At 32.0% G+C, this 16970-nt stretch overlaps 1 protein-coding gene across 2 annotated transcripts; it reads left to right on the top strand.

Annotated features, from left to right (window-relative positions):
• Positions 1–4890: 4890 nt before the first annotated feature.
• On the top strand, positions 4891–15462 carry LOC129616637 (exosome component 10). 2 transcript variants are annotated; one of them, XM_055532260.1, is made up of 9 exons: positions 4891–5075; positions 5277–5458; positions 5527–5730; positions 5781–5942; positions 5998–6516; positions 6565–7030; positions 7093–7287; positions 7353–7856; positions 15308–15462. In XM_055532260.1, the coding sequence occupies exons 1-9, from the start codon at positions 5013–5015 to the stop codon at positions 15371–15373; spliced, it is 2361 nt and encodes a 786-aa protein (XP_055388235.1). In that variant the 5' UTR covers positions 4891–5012; the 3' UTR covers positions 15374–15462. The 2 variants fall into 2 exon arrangements, with proteins under 2 accessions (XP_055388235.1, XP_055388236.1); XM_055532261.1 differs by lacking the exons at positions 4891–5075; positions 5277–5458 and having other exon boundaries at positions 5531–5730; positions 5792–5942.
• Positions 15463–16970: the final 1508 nt, after the last annotated feature.

The following is a 16970-nucleotide window of genomic DNA, read 5'->3' as shown; positions in this document are numbered from 1 at the left end:
AATAGTTCCGTTTTATCCCTGCTGCTTTTTGCTTATGATCCATCTGCTATTTTCAGGGGGGGAATTCGTTGTATTGGCTTGTTGGTACTATTCGTTGCTTTCTACAACGAATAATTAGTTTTTTAGTTGCCGATAAATCCTTTATATAATTCTGATATTATACTGATATAAAATTTTCTATTTTTCTTTTGAGTGTTTGAGAAAATCTATTCACAATCATTTTATCATCTGGTTGACGCGAATCTTGCCATTTATGTCTAGCCTCCTTCCTTTTTGTACTATTAAATCAGTTACGTCCTTAGGATATTTACTTGAGACAGGTTTCAATTCAGAGAATCAATTATTTTTCCAGGCGGCTTTCTATATTTCCTTTAATTATTGAAATGAGAATAAATTTGATTTGTTTGAAGTCTACCCAATCTGTGGTTTTATTAACTAAAGTGGGTGAGCTCCGTTTGTTAGCTAATTTCTCACTAAGATTAATATTGCAGTAGAGTGATCGGAATTCAAATTAAAAAACATAGCATTTTAGAAAAAAAACTTAATATTTGCTGGAAATATATGCTAGTTTACTTACTCGTAATTGGTTATTTCTGGGAACATTTATATGACATGTATAAGAAAAACGTGCTCGATTTTTTCTATATGTGATTTACTTTTATTTTACGTATCCACTACGTATAGAACGCTTTTAGTAAAAGTGTACAGTCAAGACCTTTCATTAAACTTTTTGGAATGTGACGCTTTGTAAAGTTCACATTGTAAGCGCATTATTGAAGTCAGGGAAACACGTAATAGTGTAATAATGTAATGGAATGAATAAAACAGTATATAAACAATATTATTTGAAAAATATTAACTGTAATTATACTAATCAAAGGCACACACTGGTATTGTAATATGCCATTAATATTTTTATTTAGTTAACTTTTCATTCTTTATTTTTTCGATAAAAAATCGGTTGTTATTTTGAATATTTTGAGATTGTCATATTTGTCATACATTTATGCCAAAAACTCGCTTATCTAAGCGTTCAAGTAAATTTGGTGTTCAAATGACATGTTAAGTGTTGTTAAGCTTTAGCTTTGAACTAACTTGTAACAAGTTTTTTTCGCTTGTTCATTTCAAAGAAGAAATATTAAAAACATAATGAAACTTAATGTCAGCTTCCCTTCGCGAAATATTTGGAATAAAAAAAAGAAAAAATTTCAAATATAGTAGATTTTCAAATTAATGTGTACACGTACGAAAAAAATATCATGCAATTCATAAAATTCAAAGCGATATTTCTCCGTTATTGCCCATTCTTCAAAACTTATTAATACTTCATAAGAACCAATGTTTATTTGACACTAGTATTATATCAACTTCAAAACTATCGATTGTTTCGTTATTATCGATTAATGTTTTATGTTTATTGCCGATTGTAATATTTTTGCAAAATTTTTAGGTATTCTTTATGAATCTCATTTTATTTAGTTTATAGTTTTAAAAGCCATCTAGATTATAATTATTATTTTTTTGCTTTATTCTTCAATCTATTTTTGAATTCTATTTTTTATTCAAAAATTTTACTCTGTAATTCAGTACACTTCCATTTGGAAGACCAGAAAGCATTTTGGTATTTTTCCGATGAAACTTATCAACTGATTTTTTTTAAATTTAAATTTTAAATTTCAAAAAATATGTAGAATCAGTAGAGTCAAAAGTATTGATCCATTTCCTTCACACAAATAAATTCCGGCACACTTTCTGTTTAAACTCTATATAAATTTGGAATTTATTTTTGACTTGCTCTCTTAGCTTGATAGCCTGATAGATATATATGACATTATTTAAATAATAACGTTTGCTTTTTGAAAATTTTCCAGTATTATTAAGTTGCTTAACCGAACGCATGTCTAAATGAAATTTTTCAAATTTAAAAACCTAAAAGGCATGTAACCCAGCATTTACACGTACAAGTTACTTGCAAGAAAGTTGCAATACATACAAAAATTTTACTAACACATTGAAATATTTCTACTTGCTTGTTTACTTGCAGTTCAACTTGCAAGAAAATTTTGCTGCCAGTAAGTAATTTGACATATTGAGAAATTCACAAAAAAAAATTTGTTGTTTTGATTTTTTTTTTTTTTAATTTAAAATTTTTGAATTTTGTTTTGAAAAAATTAAACTTAGCAAACTTATGGTTTCTAAAATTTATAAACAATTATATATATTGCTAGTTGTTTTCTTCTCAAAGACATTTTCAAAAATTAACTTGCTAAACGCCTACGTCATAATAGCAAGTAATTTGACATTTCGAAAAACTAATTGACAATTAATATTATACAAACTTGCATGCAAGTAACTTGTATGTGTAAATGCTGGGTAAGATGTTTTGTTATTTGCTATTCGTTTATGTGTTTCACATTTGAACACACTGAAAAAACTGATGATTTACTATTTTTGTAGCCAAAAAACATTTGTTTTTTTTTTTTATTAAAAACACCGTTGATGTGTTCATTATAACAATCTAGCAATTTAACACTAATAAGTTATTTGTTTTTAGCCTACTAATTTACTACTTTTACAAAATTTTACAAAGTTTTTTATCCTATGATAATTTCTTTTTGCTTATAATTCTAATGATTTTTTTTTTAATTTAATCATTTAGTTTATTTTATCTTATAATAATTCGAACGGTTTTGTTCGCTGCAATCTTCTAATTTTGCCGTCATTATCCAGCAGTGGAAGAGCCTCAATGTTAACATGGTGTTGTAGTCGATTTTGATGACCTTGTGCATATTTTTTAATTACGTTGTCTATCATTTCTACACCCAAATCCTTATGTAGGTTGATATTCCGAATGTACCACGGGGCATCACCTATGCCTCTTAATACTTTATTTTGAAATCTTTGTATGATGTCTCTGGTACTTTGGCTGGTACAGCACCACAGCTGAATACCATGGGTCCACACTGGTTTTAGGACTTATTCATACAGCAAAAGCTTATTGTATGTTGACAAGGCAGAGTTTCTGCCCAATAACCAGTACATGTTTCTGTACTTTATGTTCAGCTCTTCAAGTTTTTTCTTGACATCTGGTTTCCACTTGAGTTTTGCATCAAGTGTCATGCCCAGGTATTTGGCCGTATTTTCATATCGTACTTTTTTTTTTATTAATATACTCTGGCTTATACTGAGTGTGTTTATTTGTGAAGTCAATATGTATAGATTTTGATTCGTTGAGTTTAATTCGCCATTTGCTAGTTCAATTTTGCACTTTGTTGATTGCGTTTTGTAATCTTGCTGTTGTTTCAATAGTGTTGTTACCAGTCGCCAGAATAGCCGTGTCGTCAGCAAATGTAGCAACAGTACTTTGTTCTGGTATAGGCAAGTCGCTAGTGTACAAGAGATAAAGGATTGGTCCTAATACACTACCCTGTGGTACACCTGCCTGGATTTTCTTAATTTCGGAGTAATGATCTTCTTGTTTGATCCTGAAATATCTGTCCGATATGTATGAATTCAGTATTCTTGACTATTTATCAGGAAGGAGTAACTTGAGTTTATTATTCAATCCTTCATGCTAAACTTTATCGAAAGCTTGAGCTACATCTAAGAATATTGCAGAACAAACTCCCCTTTCTTCCAAAGTATCTTCTATTACATTTGTTATCCGATGTACCTGATCAATTGAAGAGTGTTGATCACGAAAACCAAACTGATGATCTGGAATAAGTTTTTTCTCGTCTATGATAGGCTTTAATCTTTTTAATTGAAGTTTTTCAAATAATTTAGAAATAACAGGTAACAGCGAAATCGGGCGGTATGATGTTACTTCATGAGGTGGTTTTCCAGGTTTTGGGATCATGATTACTTCAGCTATCTTCCATAATTGTGGTACATAACATCATTTAGATTGCAATCTAAATGATGCATTGATCAGTTTAATTAGCTTGGTTATAGCTTTCTTAGGATGTTCCTTCAAAATTTGACCAGTAATAAGATCAAAACCCGGAGCCTTTTTTGGGTTAATATTTTGTGCTATCTCGTTCTTGACCTCACTTGAAGTTACGAAAGCAATATTACCATTTTCTTGTTCTTCCAATTCCTGTAATACTTCAATATTGTCTGATGAGATTGGCTGAAATATTTTCCAAGATGATCGGCAAATCTCGTCGCTTTTTGTTCGTTATTTCTTGCCCAGCTATTATCTATATTTCTTATAGGTGAGTCTGCCTTATAGATCTTTTCAGATTTTTAGTGGCTTTTCATAATGAATATTCAGTACTAGAGTCATTAGTAAGATTCCTAAGAAATGCATTTATTGTTTCATTTTTTAGTTTTTTAATTTCATAACTGAGCTGTGCTGTAAGATTATTCAGTCTGGTTTTGTCTTGAGGATTTCTAGTCTGCTGCCATTTCTTCTTTGCTTTTCTCTTTTCAGCAATCATTTCTAGAATTTCTTTAGGATAGTTATTTCCTTTTAATTTATGGGTTATGATTGGAGTATTATCCCATGATGAAATATGAATAAAATTTGAGTATACGTCGGAATCTCATCATATTAGGATGGTGATAAGCACATAGTTTATATGTGCAAATGAAAAAAACTTTAGTATGAAGCTCCTTAGAGAAGGATATTACTTTTATTTGTATTTAGTTTTCGAGAATGTTGTCATTTTGAGTTACAACTATTGTTCCGTTATGACATTTACATGTTTGAAAACATGTAAAATTTGAAAAGGAAAAATTAAAATATTCGGCAGAAAAAAAATTAACGAATATATCGGATGAATTTAATTTTACCCATTTGAATATCTAAAATGAAAAATGTTTGTTTCTATATCTATTCGAATCATTCGATATTCGATAGTTCCCATCACTAATTATTCTCACGGCGTGGTTAGATTGTAGGAGCACTTGATAACTTTATATACGTATGCGTATTTTATTCGAAACTTATTAGCTCAAACTGAAATCAAGAACTTGTTAAATTAAAAGCGATTTTAAATTTAAAAAAAATGCAGAAAAATAGTAGTTTTACTTTAAACGAAAAAGTTGGATTCATTGAACAATTATTTCAGGTAATATATGTACATACATATGCACATACCTGCATTATAGTTGAATTTTTGAAAGCTTCTGTAGATACATATGTATATTAGTAAAATTGAACAATATTATTCTAATAATACTATAATTACACAATTCACTAATATTATTCTGACATTATTTTTTGTTATTTAGCGTGTTTAGTTCTAATTTTTACCATTCATTTATTTTAGAATGCTCTACCTATGGTAGCAAAATCAACTAAATTATTGCAGTTTTTACCATGTGGAGCATCTAGAGATGCTTTCTACGCATATCCCTCTTTTGGGAAAATAGTTGATGTTCAGTCAAATGAAATTTTAAGTCTCATATCAAAAATTTTGAAAACTCAAAATATTAAAGGAAATATAGAAAGGTATCTTTCCAAAATTAAAAATTTAATATGTAATTAGAACAAGAAAATGCGTAACATGAATGTTTCAGGCGTCAGCAAGACGAACAATTCGAAATGATTTTGGACTGCAATGATTTAATACTAGAACGTGTCAATAGCAATTTAGATATATTAAGTGGAAAAAACCGACAGCCGGGGGCAAATATAGTAGAATCAAAATTGAGTAATGTCAGTGAAACAAGTAATGCCGGTGTTTGGAATTCAAAACCTACTCAGAAAACCACAACAAACAAGTAAATACTAAGTTTTGTAGAATTATATTGATTAATTGAATAAAATTTAGACTCATAACAGCCTACAACATTCCTCGTCCACAAGCCAGCTTCAATATTCCCATTGACAATAGTGCGGAAACACCTTTCAAACCAAAGCTTAAAGAAAAACCAAATTCGTTATGTTCTTTATCAATCTTGCCAGAATATGATTCTAATGGTGATATTATAGGGTATGTTATTTTTAGATTTAAGGCAACTTTACTAATTAGGTAAGGTTTTTTTTAGGTATTCTCATCCATATGAAATTGAGTTATTAATGTATGAGCCCACAATTACGCAACTACAAGTTATAATACCTAAAAAACCTGAAGACATTAAAGTTACAGAATTTGTTTATGTAGAACAAAAAGAACAATTGAGAACTCTGCTTGAATTAAAAGCTGAAAAAGAAATAGCCATTGATCTAGAACATCATTCATACAGAAGTTACCAAGGGATTACATGTTTAATGCAAATATCTACGAATAAAAAGGATTATATAATAGACACATTAACTTTACGTGATGATTTACAAATTCTCAACGAAGTATTTACTGATCCAGGAGTGTTAAAAATATTTCATGGAGCTGATTCGGATATTGAGTGGCTGCAACGAGATTTAGGCTTGTATGTGGTAAATATGTTTGACACATATCAAGCGGCAAAAGTACTTGGATTAGGTGGATTATCGCTTAAATATCTCCTTTTGCATTACTGTAATGTTATAGCTAATAAGCAGTTTCAATTGGCAGATTGGAGAATAAGGTAATATAAAATTTTTGCTCGTTTGTTCTTTAATATTTTTTTTTGTAGGCCCTTGCCTACGGAACTTATTAATTACGCAAGACAGGATACTCACTATCTTATATATATAGCACATAAACTGCGTAACGAGCTTTTAGATCACGCTAATGGGCTTAACATGTTAAAAGCTGTTTATATGAGTTGTAGAGATATTTGCCGAAAAAAATATGTAAAACCTGTGACATCAGAAGATTCTTTCTTGGACATGTATAAAAGATCCAAACGAACTTTTGATAATAGACAACTTTACGCTTTAAAAGAAATTTTTATATGGCGGGACAATATTGCGAGACTTGAAGACGAGAGTTCTGGCTATGTTTTGCCAAATCATATGCTTCTTCAAATAGCGGAAAATTTACCTCGAGAAATGCAGGGAGTGTTAGCTTGCTGTAATCCTGTTCCATCATTGTTAAGACAGAATTTAATTAGCTTACACAAAATTATTTTAAAAGCAAGGGATCAACCTCTAGTTAAGGTATATTTAAGCAGTTAATTGTTTTAAATAAGAATGTTTTTGTTGCCATAAATTAATTTTAGAAGCACATTAACCAAGAGAACAGTGAGCGTACCCTCCTTCCGACAAAAGATTTCAGTAGCAAAATAAATTCGTTGTATGACAGCTCATTTGAAGCAGAAGTTGCATATCATCTTTCGGATTTTCAATTATTTTCAGAATTTAATTTTCATTTCAAATCCGTTTTAAATATTTTCGAGGAAAATAGGAGAAATGAAGTAATTTTGAAAAATTAAATATGTGTGCTAAATAATACTTATTTAATTCTTATCAATAATTCCAGATACAGAGTAATAAAAAAAGGGTACATACATCGCAAAATGTTAAATTTGCTAGTCCTTATCAAAGATACAAGGCAGTAGTTTCTATTAACGAGCAAGAAAGTCAGAAAGCAAATATGGAAAGTGGACACAACCGTAATTTATGCCCTGTCAAAGGAGAAAAAAGCGAACACAAGTTTATTGATTTAAAGAAAAGTGCGCTTGATAATTTAAATTTACATGAAAACAAAAACCCAAAGGAAAACATTGAAGTTCAAAAACTCTCTTTTATTTCACGTGATTATGGGTCAACTTTTTCAACAGAGAAAAATACATTTCAATTTCCAAACGAAATTACCGCAAAAAATTCCGACCAGGCTAGTTATGTTAAATCTAATATAGGAGAGATAAATGAAGATAAAAGAGAATCTGCTGAATGTTTTAATTATTCAACTATAGACATAAAAAAATTTGGAGGTGGTTCTAAAAAACATTCTAAAATTGATCAAAGAAAAGGTGTTTTAAAGGTGCGTGTATTAGTTTTAATAAGAAAAACTTTTAGTATAACAATTTACTGCGATTGATGTCGTCGAATACTTGAAAAAAAAACATTTTTTTATTTAAAACTCGTTTACATTTCACGACCTTAGAACGACACAGACGAATAAATATCTAATTATTAATGCCTTCATATATTTTATAAAACTGAAATGAAAATAACGATAGCATTCCGTTGTTCAACTAAAACACATTTTGCAAAAATTCAAAAAAGTTGTAAATGGCTGTTACAACTTTGTTACACTATAAAAAAAAATAGAGGAATAATAGAACATTTCTGCATCAAATTTCTCGAAATTAAACTATAAAATTTATCAATATGTAAATTTTATTAAATTTAAAATTTATCAATATTTAAATTTTATTTGCTTTGAAAATGAATACTTAAAAAAAATAAGAAATACATTATATACAAAAAACAAAAAACATTTAAAAAACAAAAATTCAAAATGGAAACAAATGACTTCTGTTTTAAAACTGATTAAATTTATAAAGTACATAGATAAATTTAAGTCTTACAGAATAAAAAAATAGCATTATTTCCAATATCACATTTCTGCTATTTCTCTGCATTATCTATAAAATAAATCAAATATGAAGCGATAGAATCAAACAAATAATATAAAATTTACTGACAAAGCACAAAAAATTTACCTAGAAATGTTTCTTTTTTTCTTCAGAGATTGAATACTGCTTTTCAACGCTTTCAACGTTTAATACATTAGAAACAGTTAATATTCCTAAAGTTTTTTGTAAACGCATTTCTCGTCGAATAGAAACTGGTATTGAATCTCAATTATTATACGTTAGTTAGATGTTTTTTTCGAAACCATCCCTTTTAGTTGGTACATACATCTTTTCTTTTGACACTTGTATATGATTTTCCAGCTTGACGTAATTTTTGCAACGCTTCGTTTACATTTACTTAGATCAGATTTTCGTGTTCGTGTTTTTTTTTTCTTCATTTAAAGCGTTCAAAGCGCCTGTATGTGTTACATTAGATGTTTGCATTCTAAGGTAACCACTTCTAACGTTATATCATCGGATAACTTTAATTCCTCGCCTTCAACAATCTGCAGAATCCTCTATCATCCATTTTGCCATAAAACAACAATTTATATCTCATATTTGTTTAGTCAATAATTACAGTTAAAATTAAATACATTATTTTTTTTATATACTTACATATATATTTTCAACTATTAACTCCTGAAATTTAACTAAAATTTGTTTAGTCAATAATTACAGTTAAAATTAAATACATTATTTTTTTTATATACTTATGTATTTTCAACTATTAACTCCTGAAATTTAACTAAAATGTGATCACTTTATTTATACTAAAAAATTTTTGACGCAAATTTGTGTCACAGAATTCTATGCGACACGGTAAGAGAGAGAAACACAATCTTATTTACATTAATTGTAGCAACAAAGTTCTGTAATCATTTTTTTCTTAAATCTTAAACTCACGACGTAAATTTTACAAAGTATCAAGTTCCAAAAAGTTTAGTAAAAGCTGTTGACATTGTACACTTTTCCTAAATGCGTTTTATACGTAGTGAAGACGTAAAATAAAAGTAAATCGGGTATCGAAAAAATCGAGCACGCTTTTCTTATACCTCGTCATATAAATGTTACCAGAAATAACCGGTAAAATAAACTAGCATATATTTTCAGCAATAAAGTTCTAGTGTTAAATTTTTTTTTTCTAAAATGCAGCATAAAAATGCTATGTTTTTAATGATGTGGTAACGTTTTATAAAAATTAACATTTGAACAGAACTTTAAATTGGAATTTTCAAATAAACGCCAAAATTGTATTGATATGGTAAAAATTGTATTCCTTTAGTAGTTTTTTTTACATCCGTACGAGAGCAGAGAAGGTGGGTCACCAATTCCTCCTACTCTTTGTCACAGCACTTCTATATTCGACAATTAGAAAATGGCCGGTTAGAACCATCACTACCGCACTGATACCATCCTGCCTGAGAGATGTCATATTTCTTGTGCGATTTAAATCTAGCTTTTGTCACAAATTTCTTGTTGGGTTACATATTGCTTTCGCCCATGTAAGGTTGGTGTGCTCCAATGCTGCGTTACGCAGCAGTAGTCTATGGGTGCTTAGAGGCATACCTAGGTTCTCCTCTGGTGGTAGAATCTCAAGGGTTATTCCATGTCCAGGAAGCTCGTCCGCTTTACAGTTCTCCGGAACCCAACTGTGTTCAGGGACCAACTACAGGTTTATCTTGAACTGCCCCGCAATTCGAGTTTATCCCGAACCGCTCCAATTCAGAACTGTTCAGGACAGTTGTGGAGACCGCCGATTGCTCGGAATAGGCTTCCCATTCACCTGATTATCAAGCTTGAATCTGTCCCAAATTTCTTCGTGAATGAGAGCATCGGAGAAGCACAATCAATTTTCCCATCACATGTTTTCAGGGCTTTGATACGCCAGATTGAAAACCTGTCCCTTCAATACTCCCCTTACGCTACTCATGTTGTGCCGGAGATAACAACTTCGGGTTAATATTTTTTTAATTTTATATTCTTTTAATTTTACTAATATAGAAATGATGTGAGAGCTTTTTTCAGTGTTAGGAATGAAATTCGCCCTAGAAGCATTCCACGAGTGTTGGTTAAGTTTGCGGGCGCTATGTGGTCAGGGTTCGCCGACTTGGACGCTTAAAGCTGCGAATGGTCCAAGTATTCTAGCAAAAGAGTGGCCCCAATCCTGCCACAAAACTCCTGCCAGTCAGTGCTGAAAGATAAGGGAGAATTCTGCCTAGCAGCGAATTCAAATTCTATATGTCGATGGTCGGAAAAGGAATACTTTTCGATACTTTCAAATTCGAGAGTTATATGTATAATCTCCTGTCTTTTTTTAGTGACGATAGTCGGCACTATTACATAGTGTGAGCTTAGTGTTCAAGGTAAATTCAAAACGTGACTTACCTCTAGTGTTTGTACTCGAGCTTTCTCAGATCACGTGATGTACAATTATGAAGCATGTGCTGAAAGACGGTGCCTTCTGCATCAAGTCCTTCAGATTATTGGGTGGAAGCACCTCTACAAAATTATAAGGCAGTTATGCTGAGGTCCACCATGAGATTCTACCACAAACCTTAAAACTGACTGCAAAGAGTTACGGAAAGGAATTTTTTCTGTAAAGAGGTTACAGAAAAGCATTTAAATTACTTTTAATTAATATGCACAACCTTACCTTTCCGTCGCTGTTGTTGTAGAACGGCTTATAGTTCGCCGTCCTTTTTGCAACGACCGCGAGTCTCGTGCCGGACCAGATTTCTCCTATCCTCGCTATCACCTTCTTGTATAGGTCCAAAGTCCTAGTATCCGATGGCCTGGCTTTTTTTGCTTTCCGAGGTGGTTCCTCTGTGGGGCGATGACGTTTAGTAGCCACTGCCTTCTCGCTGGTATGCTTGTTCACTATATTTTTGCCCAGTTATATGTGGACCTTTCTTCATCCGATCTATCTTTTTCCGGAATTCTTCCAGATTTTTGAAAGTTGACAGCCGTTCCCAGTAGGCCCTTTTTGATGCTGCATTTTGGTTCTAGATTCGCCTACTGCAATTTCCCAGTTTTATTGTGCAGTAATGGCTTCTCCAAATTCTTTTCCGACTTTTTATGAGTGTCGGATTCATTGATATTTTTACGAATTTTATTCTCCATTCTAGCTCCCCGAGATTTCAATTTCGTGGTGCGCGGCGTGAAATTTTCGTTGAACGTTATTTTACTGGAAATTAATTGAAGTGACTGAACAATGTTTGAAATTCTGTTATAACTATTACAACTATTAGTATTACTATTACTGGCTTGTACATTCTTATTGAAGCTAAAAAAACAAACTTAATTATTCAAACTTTTTTCGCTTCCACATAATACAATATTTCTGGATTGAACCTATAATATTTGAACAATAAAATTATTGTTCCAATTAAATTAAAAAGTTTTTATAAATGGTATATAATAAAAAGATTTTTATAATGATCTTTTTAATATTTTTAAAAAGATTCATATTAAAAATATGAATCTTTTTAAAAATATTTAAACATGTAGTGCAACACTTACCAAAAATAATATAGGTATATAGTAGGAAATCTGCGATCATAAAATTTTTGTACACGTTACATATTTAACAAATAATTATATTCGAATAGATTCATAGTTTTAGATTTTGAAAGAAGCTACACAAAATTTTTAAAAGAATTTAAGTCCATAATTTTTAAATCCAAATAAATTTATAATATACCAATAAGAACAATTATTTTCCAAAACACTTTGCTCATCACAAAGTGCCTTATGGAAGGCGGCAGGGAGTAAAAAGAGGCCGATTAGGCACGCTTCGCCAGTGATGAAAGCAAATGGCAGTTGGGCGAGGAGCAATATAGAGAAGGTCGAATTGTTTGCTGATCACTTGGAAAACATATTCACGAAAAACGGAATAACCTCATATGTGGGTTTGGTAGAATCTATCGTAAATGAAGCAAACAGCATGGCTCCACTTACTCAATTAGAGGTTGTGGAGGAGATAAGATCCCTGAAGTTGAAAAAATCGCCAGGTTTTGATCTTATTACTGCGGAAGTACTGAGAGAGCTACCAGACGAGGCATTGGAACATTTGACGAAAATCATGAATGCAGCTATGGATTTAAGATATGTTCCTCGTGCTTGGAAAGTCGCGGAGGTAATCATGGTGCCGAAACCCGGGAAATCCTTGAGGGAAACAAAGTCTTACAGGCCCATTTCACTGTTACCAATTATGTCTAAGCTTTTTGAAAAGCTGCTATTAAGGAGATTGAAGCCAATAATAGAAAATAGGGGCCTAATACCGAACTATCAATTTGGTTTTAGAAGAAACTATTCTACAATAGACCAGGTCCATAGAATAACTAATATTATAGAAAAAAGCTTGGAAAATAAGGAAATCTGCTGTTCCATGTTTCTAGACGTAGCACAGGCATTCGACAAGGTGTGGCACAGGGGTCTTATACTTAAGTTAGGGCAAATGTTACCATCGTCATTTGTAGAAATTTTTAAATCTTACTTAGCTAATAGATTATTCAGAATTAAACAAGATGCTGAATACTCCACGCTAAGAGAAATAAACGCAGGTGTGCCTCAAGGCAGTATATTGGGCCCAACGTTGTACCTGCTTTACACGAGTGATTTGCCACAAATAGAAAATGCTAAGAAGGACAATTTTGCTGACGATACTGCAATATTGGCAGTAGGAGCGAACATTGACGATTCGATTAAAAAATTACAGGAGGCAATTAACAAAATAAGCCAGTGGACTAGAGATTGGAGGGTGAAGTTGAATGAAGCAAAATCGGTTCACATAAACTTAACCAATCGGAAAATAGTGAATCCACCACAAATTAACGTAAATGGAACGAACGTAGCGATCCATAACTCAGCAAAATACCTAGGAATGACTTTATATGTCAAGCTAAGGTGGAAAGAGCATATAAAGAAGAAACACATAGAATTAGAAAATAAATATAGAGAAAATTATTGGCTCCTAGGTCGTAAGTCCAATTTGGCAATTGAAAATAATATCTTAATTTATAACCAAATCATTAAACCAATATGGCGATATGGCATTCAGCTGTGGGGTTGTGCCAAGAAGACTCACATTAACAAAATTCAAACCTTCCAGAATAAAGTTCTACGGGGCATGGTAAATGCGCCATGGTATATACGTAACAGTGATATCCACAGGGATTTAGGAATTCGTATGGTTGTAGATGAAATTAAGAGTTGTGCTGCAAGGCATAGGGCTGGTCTAGAACAGCATGTAAATATGAAAGCAGCTCGGCTGCTAGACAATTTGTTACGTTATGACAGAAAGACTTAAACGAACAAGGCCTTTCGATTTAGCACGAAATACCAATTTCCTTATGGAAGGTATTTAATTCCTGCACGGAAAAACCAAGCTAGCGCGGAGGTAATAGTTGGTCTGTAGGACCAGTTTTATCCGTTCAGAGTTTAGGTGATTTTTTAGGGCAGGAGTCACGCTCCCCCACTGCTGGAGGAAAAAGGCAAATAGAGCCGTCCTTCTTCGTCTTTCGAGATTTTTTCACCTAGTGGAAAAAAAAAAAAAAATTTTTTTTATTTAAAAATTTAAACGTTTTTATATGAACTAGGCGATATTTTTATATGAATTGAATTATTTATGTTAAAATTTTATAAAAATTTAATTAAAAATATTAATGTTTTGATATAAAATATATTTTTATCTGTTATACAAAAAAAAATCAAAAAAAAAAGAAATTTAACTTATATTACATAAAACTATTAACAAATTCAGTACTGTTTTTATGTGAATTGACTGTATTTCTAAAAAATCTGGTTTTTGTATTACGCATTTTATGCTACAGTATTTGCATGCATACGCACATACGTATGTACATATATATATCATTACAATAAAGAAATTTCCGTTGAAATTTCCAGAATATGTACATTGGAATGGCGTATGTAAGTTTACAAGTTTGCTATTGCTATTTTTTAATCTTAAAATTGGATCAAACTAATGGTGTGTAATGTAACAGTTTTCCCTTTGCTTGTAACCCTTTGAGGCACAGAATTTTAGAACATAAAAATATCCATGTTGCACAGAAATTTTCGTTCAAAATTTAACAAAATTGGTTATTATTAATAAGGATATACAATGATATAAAAAAATAAAAAATCGAGCGTAATCAAGTATATTTTTAACTATTGCTAATGGTGTTGCCAATGACTTTAAATAATAAAGTTCAGAAAGGGTTAAAAACTATCTAGCGTACTACATTATTAAAATTGCTTTCATTTATATACGAATATATTTAAAATATTGCATACCTTTAAGATGCTTGATGTATTTAATCTTCGAAATAAGGCAAAAAAAATTTAAAGAGGCGTTAACATTCTGCTCGATTTTAATTGTTAATTGCTTAACAATATATAACTTAATTGTTAGTTAAGAACAATAATTATTATACCCGTACGAACGTATGTTCGAAGGGTATACTAAATTTGCCTTACCGTTTGTAACGCTAAGAAATAACGGTCTTAGATATAGACTCAAGTGTATGTTTTTGATCAGCGTCAAATTTTGAGTTGATTTAGCTTTGTCTGTCCGTCCGTCCATCCCAACGATAACTCAAAAACTAATTGAGCTAAGTTCACCAAATTTGTACAAATGATTTATTGTCGTAAGTGCCAGAACCCTATTTAAATTGGGCATGATCGGGGTACCGGTCCGGGTAGCTGCCTAATGACCTCGAAATTGTAACCACCAAAGTCGAAGTGCATTGTCACTCGTTTGTTACAGAATTGCAATATACAACCAATAAAACATAATAAACTTTATTTTTACATTATTAGCATTAACATTTCTTATTCTTTTTTTCAGAAAAGGAAAACGGATTGGAAGAAGTACAACAGAATGTTCACCTTCAATAGTGGAAATAAAAGATAATTTTAATATGTCAAAATTATTGAAATTTACAATAATCTGATGATCATTTATGTTTATTCGAATAAATGTTTTATTTCTTTAAAAATTAATTTTTGTTTTTTTGTTTTTGTGTCAGTTATTGAATTATCAGGCTTGTTCTTCAAATCAGTTATTAAATTATCAGGCTAGTCTTCATTAATTTTATTCTTTTCAATTTGAAGTTGAGTTATGGTGTTTATTAAAACTTAATAATAGTTGTAAATGGGAAGAATGATTTAAGGAACTTTCAGACAGCGGATCTTTTCTTTGGAATAACGAAAATATTAATTAAATTTTGTTAAAAAGTATATGTTCTCATATTGAACATTTTTTTGATAACATCATCGTCATCAAGAAAAAGCCCGTTGCAAGTAACACCCAAGACAATACGAAATATAAAAAAAAATGTTCAACTCAAGGGGTAGTAAGACATTTTTTTGCAAAAATAGGTGCATATTTGTATTTAATTTCAATTTGTAAAATAAATTTATTGTTAGAGTTTTAAAATTTTAATTTATCTTTCTTAGAAATTGCTATATTTTATAGTCGGGGACTGATAAAAACAAACACAATTTAACTTTATTGTTTTTTTAAAATGCTTCTTCACTTAGTATTTCTTGTTCGTAATAAATAGTATACAAAGAAAGTTAACGCATAAAGCCTATCTTCTGCGAGAAGCTTTTTTTCAGAAACCCGTGGCGGACAAATTGGGAGGGATATAGGGAGGCGTCCTGGCGGGTGCCTAGGGTGGTCTTTCTCCCCAAGGTGGGAAGGAGACACGTGGTGTCCAAATCAATTAGCCCCACATCGTTGTGGACGATAGAGAAAATAGTAGGCAGCTACATCCGAACAGGGGCGCTACTAAGGGACCGCTGAGCGATTGTCGGTATGTGTCGGGTGGTCCAATATCCTGCTGATGGTGGAATATCCTAGAGATATGCTTGGCAAGAAGATGTCCACAGTGTGGAGTTTTACCTCCGCTGACGGAGGTCAGTTCAGATTTATGCTGATGATATTGTCATAATCGCTAGGGGCAAATTTGAGAGAACCATCTGTTAGCTAAGAGAATCATTCAGAGGTTGGGAAATATTGAAGTTTAAGTGATGGCGGCGAGGGATCGGGATCCTCTTTTTGGTAGGACTTCACTCCTGGCGCTGTCTAGGGGCGACATGGGGGAAGGAGGTGTAGCTTTGAGAAGAGCTATAGCTCGTTGCTTGCCAATAGAAGAAGTTGGAAGGGCCAATTTTCGGGCCACCCACTGTGGTCTCACACCATCAGATGGAAACTAATGGTTCAAAAGCCTACATAGAAACGAGGGCGGGAGTGCTTGAAACAAGAACTAAATTCTTCGAACCTATGCGAACGTTTCTGAGCGCGTTTCAGGCCGAGGTGCAATTGAATTGTGCTTGCAATTTAGCCTTGAAAGGGGGTATCAGGGACAGGAAATAATGGTTATGTAATAAGGTCTGCCATCGGGGCATTATGTAATAAAGTCTTCTAGGGCAGGCCAAGGATTTTCTGAGTTATAACCAGAAGCGATTTAAGAAGATTATGGGGATAGGCAAGAACCTGGTGAGAA

This window comes from Condylostylus longicornis, unplaced genomic scaffold (genome assembly GCF_029603195.1).
Source record: "Condylostylus longicornis isolate FDR11 unplaced genomic scaffold, ASM2960319v2 ptg000257l, whole genome shotgun sequence".
NCBI lineage: Eukaryota > Metazoa > Arthropoda > Insecta > Diptera > Dolichopodidae > Condylostylus > Condylostylus longicornis.
This window is presented reverse-complemented; position numbering and strand designations above follow the sequence as displayed.